The sequence below is a fragment of the Pteropus medius genome, unplaced genomic scaffold, assembly GCF_902729225.1.
Source record: "Pteropus medius unplaced genomic scaffold, Ma_sr-lr_union100, whole genome shotgun sequence".
Classification (NCBI taxonomy): Eukaryota; Metazoa; Chordata; class Mammalia; order Chiroptera; family Pteropodidae; genus Pteropus; species Pteropus medius.
The window spans coordinates 1,227,737-1,242,374 of record NW_024342542.1 but is presented as its reverse complement, the minus strand read 5'-3'; the positions used below and the strand labels follow the sequence as shown (position 1 = coordinate 1,242,374).

The following is a 14,638-nucleotide window of genomic DNA, read 5'->3' as shown; positions in this document are numbered from 1 at the left end:
GAAGGGGGGAGAGGAGAAAGGAAAAAAGGAAAAGAGAGAAGCAATCAGAGAGAGAAAGACCAGGGGGTGGGAGGCAAAGTAGATGGCCGGGAGGGGCAGGTAAGAGAGAAGGAGGTGGGAGGAAACAGCCAGAGAGAAGTGGGTGGGTGGGGAGAGATATACACGCGCCAGCTGAGAAGACAGAGAGATGGGGCTCAGGCAAGACGTGCCTGGTCAGCCTAGGGTGACAGAGACAGAGAGAAGGAACTGGGAGGGAAAAGGTACAAATAAAGGTCTCCAGAAAATGATGGAGGGCAGAAAAAATAACCCAAGGGTGGGGCCCATCACAAAGCCAGGGGCACCCAGGAGGGGCCCTGTAACAGGTGTTTAATCAATGGAGCAAAAGAGAAGCTGAGCTACTCAGTGAGGCCAAGAAGGCTCCAGGCCCATCAGGAACTGGGAGAGTTAGGAACGTAATATCACCTCAGCCTCACCACAGTGCACAGGTGGTGGGCCTTACAAGGGAGCCACCTCAAGGCCAAGCTGGGAAGAGTACAACCACCCACAGTCCAGGTCCTCCTAGACAGCAGGAGAATGGAGTCAGGATTGGCCAGGCAGACCTTAAAGAATCAGTGGGTTTCTGGGAGAAGTGCCCAGGGCCACAGAGCAGGCTGTACCTGGGAGACCGCTTTGGGGAGAGAGACCAGAATCCTGGCAGCACGTGGTTTGGCTGGGGTGAAGCAGAGCAAGACCTGCATGCTACCATGAGAAACTCCAGGCCTTGCCAGGGCTGGGAAAGGAACCCAGGGCTTGAGGCTGCAGGAAGAAGCTCTTCCTTTGGAGGTAAACAAACAGGGAGGGCTTAGATGTGGCAGGGCTTGGGGGTACATGCTTGATCACTAAAAAGAAGAACCGTTAAGATGCACAGGTATGATGAAAGAGAGATAGAGATATAGAGATAGAGAGATAGATAGAGATAGACAGACAGATATGGAGGTATGGGGAAGAGAGAGGCTGAGAGATGGAGAGAGAAGACCAGGCAGAGTGAGGCCCCACTGTGCCTGCCTTGGGGAGGCTGGGCCAGATATCCTGTAGAGACCGCTCCCCTCTACCCCCCTGCTACCCTCAGGCCAGCTCCAAGCAGCCTGCAAGAGGGAGGGAAGGGACAAGTGAGGCCAGAAGTCTTGGCTGCTCCTGGGATGAGCCCTGGGACGAGAGCCTTCCCCTGCCTCCCCTCTTGGGACACACGGTGGAGCTGTGTCAGACCTACTTTCTGGTCAGATGCTGTTACCAGAAAAATCTGAGGAAGAGTGAGGGCAGGGGAAGAAGAAGAAAGGAGAGGGGAGGGAGCATATTGGGAGGGGTTACCATCTCAGATACGCAGAGTCCCAGAGAGGAGGGTCCCTGGAGCTTGAGCCTGGCCCTGGCCCTGGCTCTGGGAACACTCAGCTCAGCTCAGAGCTATACCCCCTCCCCAACAGGCCTGTGCCAAGAGGCTGCTGTCCAGAGCTGTGAGGAGAGTGGCATGAGGGCGAAAGAAGAGGGGTATCCCCGAGCTGCCCATTCCCACCTGTGGCAGGAAGGCAGGGTAGGGAGGGTGTGGAGGAGGAGGTAGAGGCAAGAGGGAGACTTGGAAGCGGAGGCTGGCCAGCGGAAGGGGAGGGCACTGGGAACGAAAGCTCACCTGAGGATTTGTTCCGCATCAGCCGGACCTCCCGGGCTTGGACACCATGGGACTGCAGCTGGCCACGGATCTGTATGAGGAGATACAGATTTGGGGCAGGCTCAGCACAAGGGGGCTGCTGAGTAGCTGAGGCCAGATTGAGGCCTCCAGGGCCCCATGGGGCCATCAGTGATGTGCACACACCATCTTCCCCGTCTCTCTCTCAGGGCTTTTTTGACCACAGCCCCAGACCCACACCAGTATCCAGTCTCAGTTTTTGGCCCCAGACTTTCAGAGTGAGTCAAATGAAGAAAGGGGCATGTGCAAGGTGAAGCATGGAAGCATGATGACTCTCAGGGGTGGAGAATAAGAGCAAGCAAGCTTGCAGATCAAGAATGGTGGGCAGTGGAGGTCTACAGGCATGGTCCAGCCGCAAAGTGAGGAAAGTTGGGATGTAATTCTGGCCCTTTCCAAAGGGGCTGCCCTCTGCTTGCATCAAGAGACCCATAACACAAATACAAAACTGAGGACTGGAGTCTGAGCAAACCCAAGCCATGTGTCCTAGACCCCGAGTGCAGCAGTAACTTGGGGTGGAAACAAAAAGGCATGGTGTGGGGTTTGAAAAGCTTCCTGGATAAAGTAAGCCAGAGAGAAGCCGCAGAGGCAATTCAGGTTTCTAGGCTAGTGGTGCCTCTCGCAGAGGACTGGGAGCCTGCGCTGGGCATTTTCAGGCAGCAGTCTTAATGACTCTGGGCCTCAGTTTCCTTATTAGGTTAAACAACAGAAAGGAGATCTCTCTCATGTGCATGCATGGTCATAGAAGAATAAAAAAGGACACACGGAGTTTATCAGTACCGCAACTACTCAGGGAAGGCTCAGGAAACAGCAAGAATGCAGACTCTGGGGCCCAGCTGCCCGGTTTCAGACCCCAACTCTGCTCTGCCACTCACTGGCTGTGGGATGTGAGGCAAGTCGATTCACTGCTGGGGGCCTGGCTTCCTCATCTATGAGATGGAGATACAAAGTACCTTCTCTGTGAAGTGTTTGTGATGATTAAATCAGACCTGGCATGTGGCCCATCCTATGATAAATCCTCAAGAAATGTCAGCACTCAGCTACTCTCTAATCCTGAACAGGGCAGGTGGGTCAGACTTGAGAAGTTTGCAAATACACAGGCAGGATTTTCTCTCTGACAAAAGGGGCAGCCAGCAGATTTCAAAGGAGAGCTGAGCAGAGAATTCATGGTGGGACGGGGAGTAAGGAGGAGAATCAGGGAGGCTATTCTAGCGGCCCTCTTGGGGTTTTACTGGGGCTCCTTAGGATAGGTCTGTAGGAAAAGGAAACAGGAGAAATGGGAGGAAGATGGAAGGGAATGCCACAAAGGAAAACAGGGTAGGAAGGCTATCGGCAGCAGAGAAGGAAATCAAAGAAAAACCCAAGGCTCTGTGGCCAGACCATTGAGGAGACCTGATGTTGGCAACAAAAAGAGATGATGGTGGTGGGGGATGAGAATAAAACCTCAGAAAATCCCATGGGGATTCTCCCCACCTACATCATCTCTGCCACTAGCAACATACCCAGCATTGGACCTGGCACTGGGCCTGGCCAGCATCTGGCCCTCAATCAACATATGCATAACGGATGGACAACCAGTGGAATGAGCAGGAGGAATGTTCTGTTTTCTCTCACACTCACCACTGGCAGCTCCTTGGGCAAGCCAACCTATTGGACACCCCTCCCTTCTAGACCAGGAGAGGCCTGCCCAGAGGACAGGGGGACAGGAGCCGGTGGGAGAGAAGAGATGAAAGGTGCTGAGGTCGGGGATGAGGGAGAAGTTGAGGGCCCTGGAGGAGACCCAGCCTGGCCTTCTGCTCTGCCGCCTGCCCGGAGCCATGGGGGGCACGTACGTCATCCTCAGTGGCTGCCTGTGGCAGCATCCTCAGCATGACGATGTTACTGGCCTTCTCCTCCTCCTCTCCTCCTCCTCCTCCTCACTCCTCCTCTCCTTGCCGGTCGATAGTCCTGGTCCCGATAGTCGCCGTCTCGGGGGAAGCCTGGCGGGCCGGTGGGGCTGTGCCTGTGCCGCCGCCGCCGCCTACGCTGAGTCTCGGAGCCCGGGGAGGCCTCGTAGGAATCCTGGCCGACAGAATGAGATGAGAGACACCAGACGGGCAGTCAGTCTGGGGTGGGCCTAGGGGCTGGCCGCTGGCTCTCTGAGGCAGGCAGGCTCTGAAAGCCAGGGGTGGGCGGGCTCCGGCTAAGGGCTTGGGGCAGGCAGGGTAGGTAGGCCTTTCTGGGTTTGGAAATTCTCCCCAGGATGCTTTTGGGGGCTGCCATGGTAGAGTGGGGAGAGACTGGTGGCAGTGTTGGTGTGGGTGAAGAACTCCCAGACAGGTGACTAGACACCATTTAAACCTCCTTGGGAAGAGACGGTCTGGAGTTGGCACTCTAAACCCTGCCTTCTGTTTCTCCCTCTTCCTCCCTTGCCAGCTCAGGTACTATGTGCACAAATTGTTACTTCTGCCACAGAAGGCTACACGTCACTTACGATTCCCAGCCTGGGCCTGGGGGGTCCCTGCAACCAAGTTGTGGTTAGTACTAGCTTGCATAAGGTCTCAGTTACAGCCAGCCAGCAGGGACTGGTGAATGTGTAAGAGCTACAGCACTGCCCCCTGGTCCCCAATCCTCTGCCTGGCCAGTCGTCTATCACCACCAAGCTCCCTCCTCACACGGTGTGGTCATTGGGTTCTTGGGTTTTGCCCAACCAATCCTTTCAGGACTAAGCAGGCAAGGCCTGGGTCCACATCCCTCCCGCCTTCAAGAGGGCCTGATAACTCAGTGCTCCACTCCTATTCTTCCCAACCCAGCTACCACTGGGGAAACTTGACTGCCTACCACAGGGGTTTTTGCACTGGACGTCCCCAGAAGGAGCCCAGTGGCCCACACTCTGCCCCACCAGTGCTGAGGCTGCAAGATTACCCTTCCCATCCTGCCAGATAGGTGAGTTGTCTCTTTGCTTGGACCAGGGACCTGACCGCCCCCTTAAACTGGGGTTCCTCTAAGGCAGAGCTGCTTCTTCCCTCAGCTGGGGGCTCCCTGATGGTGAGCATCATGCCTCCCCCTTCAGGCTAGGGCTAACTACACAACATGGAACTCAGAGGAAAGGCCTGAGGGGATCTTTCTCTTCAGTCTAGGAGCTCTGCTACCACTAGGAATGCCCACAGTTGGCCTCCCAGAGCTGCTCTGCTTGGCGATATCCAGTTTCCCAGTTGCCCTCCCAACCCCAGATACCAGGTGCCATGTAAGAGGCTCTTCAAGGGCCCCATATTGGCTGGGAGCAGGAAGTACAGGGCTTGCAGTGAACCATGGACCCAAACTGAACACCAGTGAAGGAGGGAGAGAGGTGGTAGCCAGGGGCCCTCAGAAGTATAGAGCCAAGCGTGTGGAAGTCAGGGAGACCCAACTCGGGAGAGGAGCCCTCAGAGGGGGAAGGGGGACAGACCATCCAAGTGAGGCAAAGGCACTGAGCACAGTCTAAAGGCACAGGAGCCGAGAGCTACCTGCAGCCAGACAGAAACCCTGCAAGGAACTTTGCCCTACCGCCCCCCGCCCCCCAGGCCTGACTGGCCCTCCTGAACTTACCTCTGCACTCTGTTCCTCCGACGAGTCATCATAGTCGTGCTTGCCCTCCTGGCTGCCGTATTCTCGGGGGTATGAGCGGTAGTCCATGTCCCGGTAGTCGTGGTCCCGGCTGCGGTTTTCTCCACTGTCATCCTGTGATCGGTCGGTGGCTCCATAGCGGCCAGTCCTATCTCCACGACCACCTCTGGGGGAAGAAGGATGGGAGGGATTAGAGGGCAGTTCTGAAAGGGGTAAGAGGTGAGGCTGACTCCCACCCACTTACTCCTTCTAGACCCTCAACCCCACCCCACAACAAGGGTCCCTAAATCCTGACCCCACAGGGTGAGCAGGTTCCTACTCTTCAGCAAATCCAATCCACTTCTCTCCTTCCCTCTCGTCCATGCTGTCATCCTTCACTGGACTCTCGGGTGTGGCCTCTACCCAGGCCTCCCCCAGTTCATTCTCTACACCCCAAACGTGAGTGCTTTATAAGGCAAAGCCAACTGAGCCCAATTGTATCGCTCTCTTCAGTTGTTCCCGCTTACTATCAGGATAAAACACTATAAAATGCTCACCAAGGTCCTACAAGGTCTGTAGGGTCCTGTGGACTGAAGTCCCTGCTGACCTCTCTTCCTCCGCCTCACTGTGCATGGTGCCAACCCGTCCCTGTGTTTCACGTTCACCTTGCTAGCACTAGCGGCTGTTTTGTTAAAATTTCTCCTACTGCAATAACTGTAAAATAATTATCTCAAAGTTGATTTAATGTGCATTTCTTTGATGACTTAAAAAATTACTAAACTGTGACTTCTGGGAAAAGAAGGAACCATACCTGTTTGGTTTACTGCCCTAGTCCCCAAAGCTTAGCTTAATGCCTAGTACTCAGTAGGTGCCCAATAATTATTCTCTTTGATAAAATAATGATTAAAAAAGTACTCTAAAAGCAACTAATACACATTTACTTAAACCAAGGAAAAACAGACACCATTATTAACATTATTCTAAGATTCTAACTGAAAAATTAAACAAAGGAATGAAAAGAGGTTAAAAGCTGGAAATGAAAAAGTAAAATTACTGTTATTTGTAAATGATATAAGGATATGCCTGCAAAGCCTTAGAGAATCAACTGAAAAGTAATTACAAATAACAAATCAGTAAGGATGCTGGGTACAAAATTAATATACAGAATATCTAGCCTGTATTCAGAGAGCCACTGTTTAGAAAACAGGAAGATCTCAAGTATAACTGCATCAAAATTAACTACCTCTCAACATGTGCAAGCTCTTATGACTGTACTTCACACACATGAACCAAGATAATTTTGAAATGGGTCACTGATTTAAATGGAAGAAATGAAACCATAAAAGTAAGAGAAAACATGGGATAATTTCTTGACAATCTTGAAATGGGGAAAACTATGACCCAAATCCAAAAGCCATGGGAAAAAAGTTAAATTCAACTATATAAAAATAAAACATATTTCCTTGGCAGAAACAAAAGCGATCAAAAGCCAAGTCAAGAAAAACAATAAACTGGAAAAAAAAAATAACGAAAAAGGAAAGGAACAGAATCCGCAGTAAAGAAATACAAATGATTTAGATTTGAAAACATGCTCTATCTCAATCATAACGATAGATGAAAAAACTACACTGGACGGACCATTTTTAAATACATGTTTAAAATTTATTTTTGTATATTTTTCTAAATCATTTTTATTGTAGTAAAGTATACATAACAATAATTTACCATTTTAACCATTTTGTGTGTCCTATTCAGTGGCACAAAGCACACTCATGACATTGTGCAGCCATTACCACTTCCAGAACCTTTCATCAACCCAAAAGCTCTGAATTCACTTAACAACTCCCCCACCCCACAACTTCTATTCTACTTTTTGTCTCTATGTATTTGCCTATTCTAGGTACCTCATTTAAGTAGAATCATATATGTCCCTTTGTGTCTGACTTATTTCACTTAGTATAATGTTTTCAAGGTTCACCCATGTTGTAGAATCTATCAGAATTTCATTCCTTTTTATGGCTGAATATGTATGTATGTAGTATTCACATTTTGTTTATCCATTCACCTGTTGATGGACACCTGGGTTGTTTCCACTTACTGATTGTTTTGGTTATTGTGAATAATGCTGCTATGAACACTGGTATTCAAGTATCTGTTTGAGTCCTTGCTTTTAATTCTTTTGTGTGCACACCCAGGAGTGGAATTGCTAGATCATATGGTAATCCCATATTTAACTATCTGAGGAAATGCCAAACTGTTCCACAGCGGCTGCACCATTTTACATTCCCATCAGCAATACATGAAGGTCCCAATTTCTTCACATTCTCATCAACACCTGTCATTTTGCATCTTTTCATGTACTTATTGGTCATTTGTATATATTCTCTAGAGAAATGTCTAGTCAAGTCTTTTGTCCATTTTTGAATTGTTTTTATTTCTGTTGCTGTTGTAGGAGTTCTTTACATATTTTAGGTGTTAATCCCTTATCAGATATGATTTGCAAAAATGTTCTCCCATTCTGTGGGTTGTTTTTTCACTCTCTTGAATAGTGTCCTTTGATGTACAAACATTTCTAATCTTGATGAAATCAAACTTATTTTGAAATGATTTTAGATTTACAGAAAAGTTCAAAGAGAATAGAATTCTCATAGATCCTTCACCCAGCTTCCTCTAATGTTAACAGAACCATGGCACATGGTATAAAACTAAGAAGTTAACTAAGCTATACGCTTTATTAGGATTCACCAGTTCTTCAACTTCTATCCTCCTTCTGTTTTAAGGTTGAATCCAGGCTACTACATTGCACTTAGTCATCATGCCCCCTTAAATCTCCTCTGGTCTGTGAAAGTTCCTTGATCTTGCCTTGTGTTTTTATGACCATGACAGTTTTGAAGAGTACTGGTTAAGTATTTTGTAGAATGTACCTCAACTTAGGTTTGTCTGTGTTCTTATGATTAGACCTGAGGTGATGAAGGTTATGGTGTTTTTGTGAGAAGACTACAGTAAAGATGAGCTGCCCTTCTGATCGCACTGTATCAGGGAGCACATGATATGAATATGATTTACCATTAGTGATGTTGACCTTGATCATCTGGTTGTGCTGGGGTCTGCGAGGTTTCTCTACTGTAAAAGTTTTTCTTTTTCCCCTTCTACTCTCTATTCTTCAGAAGTGAGTCACTAAGACCAGCCCTTACTCAAGAGGAGGGGAATTAAGCTCTACCTCCTAGAGTGGGGAGTATCTACATATATTATTTGAAATTCTTCTGTAAGGAGGATTTGGGATAGAACATTTTTAATTCAGTAAATCTTCAAAACTCCAAATGTTTAACAACAAACTGTTGGCAAGGTTGTATGGGAACTAGCACTCTCATATTGCTGGTAGGAGTGAAAATAGAACAATCCCTACTGAGGGGAATTTGGCAATAGCTGGCAAAACTAAAAATCTATATACCCTCTGACCCCCAATTCTCCTTCTGGGAATTTAATGGACTGATATGCTTGCACATGTATAAAAACATTATTCACTGCAGCTCTGTTTATAACAGAAAAGGCCATGAAACATCTTAGAAGGGTTAGGAAAATTCTGTTTTAAAATACACTGAGGGGGAGAGGAGCCCCACCAAACATTATAACATATTATAAAGTTGAGACAATTGAAACATGAATGGACGGATCAGTGAAACCAGAGTCTACAGTATAAAAATACACGTGGAAATTTAGAATAAGCCAAATATTACATTTCAAATGAACAGGGGAAAAATGGATTAGTCAATAAATACTAGTTGTGATAACTGTCTGGTCCAGGGATGGGCAAACTATAGCCAGTGGGCCAAATCCAGTCACTTAAATCAAGTTTTCTTGAACACAGCTATATCTATTCATTTACATATTGTCTGTGGCTGCTTTCAGGTGGGTAGCTGTGACAGGTCATATGGTCTGCAATGCCAAAAATATTTACTATCTGGTCCTTTACTTTCAGAAAAAGTTTGTTGATCTTTGAGAAAATAAAGTTGTTTATTCTTACACCAAGTAAATCCTAAATGGATCAAAAATTTAAATCCCTGAATAGAAACCACAAAAGTATTAGAAAGAAAACATAAGAAAAAAATTTATCACCTCAAGAATGGGGAAGGGCTTTCTAAGCAAGGTAAAACCCAGAAGTCATAAAAAAAGAAAACTGATAAATGTAGCTTCATAAAAATTTTTAAACATCTAGAGTGTAAAATAAATACCATAAAACGAATAAACATGTGATAGAGCAAGTAGGGTAAGAGGTTCATGGTAGAATCCAGTGGATGGGTATAGAGGTGTTCACTGTAAAATTCTTTCAGCTTTGCTGTATGATTGAAATTTCATAATATTAGAAAAACCATAATGCAAAAAGATAATTAACGAATAAAATGTTTCCAGACATTTTGGTTGGTTTCCAATTTTTCATTAATTATTTGTTCATTCATTCGTTCACTCAACAAATATTAAGGTAACATTTGCTATGTGTCAGGCACTGTTTTAGGTGCTGGGGATACCCTCGTGAATGAAGTCCCTGTCCTTGTGGGTTCAGCTTGGAACCCAAATTGTTTCCTTATGATAAATGTCACAACAAGTGGCTGGTATGAGTATTACTAAGGTTTTTGATATGAACGATGTATTTTCATGTTTGCTTACTATAGGCATCCCTCAATATTTGAACTCTAGTCATCAGAATTTAAGAAATGAACAGATTTGAATAAATGTTCAGAAGAAATCCTGAACTCTCTGACACTCAGCATCTTAACCAAATAAATTTGGATACTGAACTCTTGCTATCTTAACTCAGGAAGGGAACAGATTTAGATAGTCAGGGATACTTTTCATTGGCCGCAGAGCACTTTGTGGACTAAACACCTTCTAAAAGACAGACTCCGTTCATAATATATTCCTAGGAAACTGGACTGAATCATAACATATGAGGACCTCCACAAAACGAGTATATTTCTAAAAAACGCAAAATGCCAAAATTGGCAGAAGCAGACAAAATGATAATCAAAAACTCAGCCCCTTTTAGATGTGAGTTTAACCAAGGTTTCAAGGCTACCTTGTCATGGGGCTTCCTTTATTCAATGCCAGATAAATAGAAAAAGAAATTATAGGACCATGTCATTGACAGACACAGATGTAAATATCCTAAATAACACAAAACACAGTATCTGATCAAATGTAACTGTTTTAAAAAATATGCGTATCTTATATACTCATGTTCCCTTTCTATCTCTGAACCTCTTGTGCATGTAGGGTCTCTGTCTCTCTCATGTATGCAGAGTTCCCATACATGTGTATGTATTATATCTGGCTATTTTCTCTTGCTAAAAAAAATAAAAAATATATATGTATGTATATATTTTATGTATATATGTGTATATATATCATTGTTTAAATAATTTTTCTGTCGAAAAAATGTGAGTAAATGTTAGAAAAACACAAATTGAGAAACATCAACAAAGCAACTTACCTATACTCTTAAAACATATCAAGGTCATAAAAAGACAGAGACTGAATAACTGTTCCAGGTTAAAGGAGACTAAAAGATTCTGAAAGCAAAGATTATAACACAATAGAATTTTAGCACACTAAAGGTAAGAACAAGTATCCATCCTTGGGAGAATCATTAAGTAAAAGGCAGCAGGCACACCCCATGGTGTCTTTGGGACCAATTAGAAGCAACGCATTGATATACACATGGCAATACAGATCTTAAAAATGCAGGGCTGGGTAATACAAAGCTCAGGGAACAGAATGAAGACTGTAGCACTCTGTCATTCGTGTTAAGTGAAAACACAGGCACTCAAAACAACATTACATATTTTAGAAGGCTACATTTCAAACATGACAGAGAAGCTGCCTATAGCTATAGGAATTGGGAATTAAAAGGAAAAAAAATAAATATGGCAAAAGAAGGCCTTTGTACTGACCTATGACAGAAACCTACTGTGAACTAGAAAAGTATAATTAACTCAAATCTCTGCACTTGAGGTCCTTTAAAAGCCAAAAGAAAGAAAGCCAGTGGCTTATTTGGTAATAAAGTCTGAAGCAACTATATCACCTACTCAAACTCAGAAACCGCCAAAGAGCATTTCCAGTGAATATTACCCAAAATCCACTGCCTTTCAAAAGACATTTTTAAAGACAGTCAAGACTAAATACCATCTGAAATTCGGGCTCACTTTTCAGAAAACAAAATATTATAATTCTACATTTGAAAAAGGGCCTGGTGGTAGAAGAAACCCTTTGTAAGACATCAAAAAAATTATTTCCTCCCTGACTTTTTATAAATCTACTGACTCTTAATAGAGGCTTTCTGGGAGTTAGGTCTGCTTTCCTATATAATCTTAAAATGTCAGGAATAGATCACCTGCATTAGAATCAACCAGGATGGTGAGGGTATGGCCTGAGATCTCTGTATTTTATCAAGTGTCCTGTTTCTTGTTCGATCAGAGATTAAAAATAACTGCATAAGAGCATCCCATTCCAAGACAAGTATCATGTCAACTTCACCCCATCCTGCCCCTGAAATCTCCCACTATCTGACCTGGCTTGCTCCATACTTGTCCTGGCAAACTCATGACTCTGAAGGCACCACTCCACTCCATCCCTTAAACCCAAAGCTACAGCCCACATCTCTCTCCTGAGAACCCACAGGCACTTACAATCCACTACCCATCTTTGCCTCTCCTCTTGCAGTGGCTGTCTAGACCTTGGTGAATGGCACCATATACCTATCTGGTCACCCAAATTAGAAACCTTGGCATCAGCCTCCATTTATCCCTTTCTCTTAATCCCTTCCTACCCTCACAACCATGGCACCCATCAAGCTGCTTTGGAATCACCTGTAAAGTGCATAGTCTCCCTGTGAGACCTGGAGTAAGGGAAAGGTTGCAATCTTATCTGTCTAAATTACCATGACACTCCCAGAGCCTACCACACAGGTCCTGGCTTACAACAGGTGCCAAGTAAATGTCTGCTGAAAAGAAACCAATCATTTGCTGCACCGTTTCCTCTGCCTGGAAGCCTCCTCCTAGCACCTTTCTGGATCAGTTCTCACATGGGGACAAGCCTAGGCTGCCTAGTCGGAGTGGGTAACTCACCGTCTTTCATACTCCATGTCCTGATAGGGCCGTCGGGGGCTGCTGGGGCCCCTCCTCAGCCGCTGGCTCCGTTTCACTTCCCAGCCACCCCCGCTGCTGCCACCATGATCTGCCAGCCTGGGTGATGCCTCCTGTAGGAACTCTGGGGAGAGAGGAAGGAAAAAAAGGGGTCAAGGCGGTTGAGGCAGGGAGGGTCTCCTTGAGAAACCATTGTTGTCAAGACTTTTTGTTGTCACTTAGCCCAGGGATGTTGTTTCCCGACTCCTAATGCTCCTGTGGACCAGAATAGAAAGGTAGCCCCTACTTGGCCTGCTCTTTTCCTTTCCCCACAAATGTGAGGTTAGAGTCCACTGCCCCAGAAAGAGCAAGGCCTTCAACAGACAGGGAGCATTTTGCAGACCTGGTGGTGCCACCCATTCTGGGATGAGGGCTTTGTCATCTGAAACTGGTAGTCTGTTCAAGTCCAGAGCTACCTGCCCAGAAGGGCTTTCAGTGCTGAATGACTTGTTTGAGATCAGGCACATCATGCAGAAGCAAGACTTCACAACAGGAGTCCCAGTCCATGAGCCTCCAGGGGCCATTTCATCCTTCCAACAAAATGCTGGCTGACCCCTACAAGACAGCAGGAACCATGAGAGGCTTAGGGGGCGAAGGGGCTAAATTGGCAATGAGACAGCTGCCGCCTCCCTGGACTCCTGGCCAACACAGCTTTGTCCCTCACTCAGAACTGGCTCAGCCCTGAGCCCTGTGTTTTATGCGTAATCAGGTCCTAAGGCGGCTTTCTCCCCAGGGTAAAAGGAGCCCTTTCAAAGGCTGTTCTGAACTACTGTCCTATTCTGCTGGGATGGAAGGGCAGACATTTCACCCAACCCCCAGGGCTACCAAAAGAACTAAGGAATTCCTGAGCCATGAGACCTGGCCAGGGGTCACCATGCAGTATCCGAGAATCTTCAGGCCCTGCCCTCTGTACAGGAATCGGGCAAAACCGAGAGGTAACAACACCTGCCCAACGCTAGGTTGCCACCACACCTTTCCTCCGTGTATATATACACACCAATTTTCTTTTCCTTCTCAAGCCACAGGGAACCAGAGTTACCTGCTCCCAGATGCGTAAGAGAATCACAACCAGGGGCCACATGAATAAGAGCCAATACAAAACACTTAGTACACTCTGGCAAAGGGGCCAGTGTCACACACTGGTATCCACAACAGATAAGAACCAAAGTCACAGACACGCGCCCCAAATAAATATGAGCCAAAATCACAGACATGAACCCGCAATAAATGACCATAAACACATAACGAGGCTCTCTTTCAATGGATGTACGTCATAGTCACAGATAAGAACCTCTTCAAAGAACCAGCAGTAAGTCACACACACATTCCTTGCATTCCCTCCCTACCCAGTAAGTGGGTTAAGGCCAGTCGCAAGAAGACTCCCTGTGAATAAGGACCTCTCCCCATGGATAGGGGCCAGAGTTAGACATGCACTCCAAGGATAAAGACCAGGGTCATACAGACGTTCTCCCTCCTACCCCTCCTAGGAATAAGGACACGAGCCACAGAACGCTTCCCCCATGGACAGGTAAGTACCAAAGTCACACAGAGCAGACAGCACGTCCCGGCCCCTATAGATAAAAGCCAAAGTCGCATACACCCGCTTTCTCACGGATAAAGTTCGGTGTCGCAGACACAGTAGGGCACAGTAGCCCACTCTCATCCGTCCCTCCCTTCCCCCAATCCGCGTGCACCTATCCAGTGTCCCGATCGCGCACGCGCCTCTGCTCTCAAAAGGGGGAATTTTTTTTTTAAAAGACAACCCATCCTGGGCTCAGACCATGCACGCATCCCTCGGTTGCTGCCTGCAGTCCGCCCTCGCTTTTCTTTCTACGCACACCTCTGCCCCTGGCCCCTTACCTCCGCCCCCAAGACCAGCGTAGACGCTCACCGTCTCGGCCCGGACTGTCAAGGGAGGGCTCCCTGACATCACCTCGGCCTGCCGCCACCTCCACCAACTCTCCCAGCTCAGCCGGAGCCGGTCCGCGCAACAACCAAGTCCGAGGCTGGAGGCAGAAAGGCGGAGGAGGCGGGAAGGAAGAAACGCCAAGCGCGCTGCCCTCCCGGGGAAATCCACTTCCACCTACACCCCGCCGGCCGCAATCACCAGCACAAAATGGCGACCAAGAGCAGGGAACCGGCGCTTCGACCACCATCCACCTACTGAGGGAGCGCGCTC

The 14,638-nt window shown here is 46.8% G+C and overlaps 1 protein-coding gene across 1 annotated transcript in view; it reads right to left on the bottom strand.

Annotated features, from left to right (window-relative positions):
- RBM10 (RNA binding motif protein 10) overlaps positions 1-14,525 on the bottom strand; it is a 19,808-nt gene extending 5,283 nt beyond the window's left edge. The window contains 7 exon segments of the mRNA XM_039866426.1: positions 657-814; positions 1,664-1,733; positions 3,550-3,655; positions 3,657-3,778; positions 5,285-5,468; positions 12,403-12,544; positions 14,320-14,525. Coding sequence (XP_039722360.1) covers positions 657-814; positions 1,664-1,733; positions 3,550-3,655; positions 3,657-3,778; positions 5,285-5,468; positions 12,403-12,544; positions 14,320-14,389 — 852 coding nt within the window. The 5' untranslated portion in view covers positions 14,390-14,525.
- Positions 14,526-14,638: the final 113 nt, after the last annotated feature.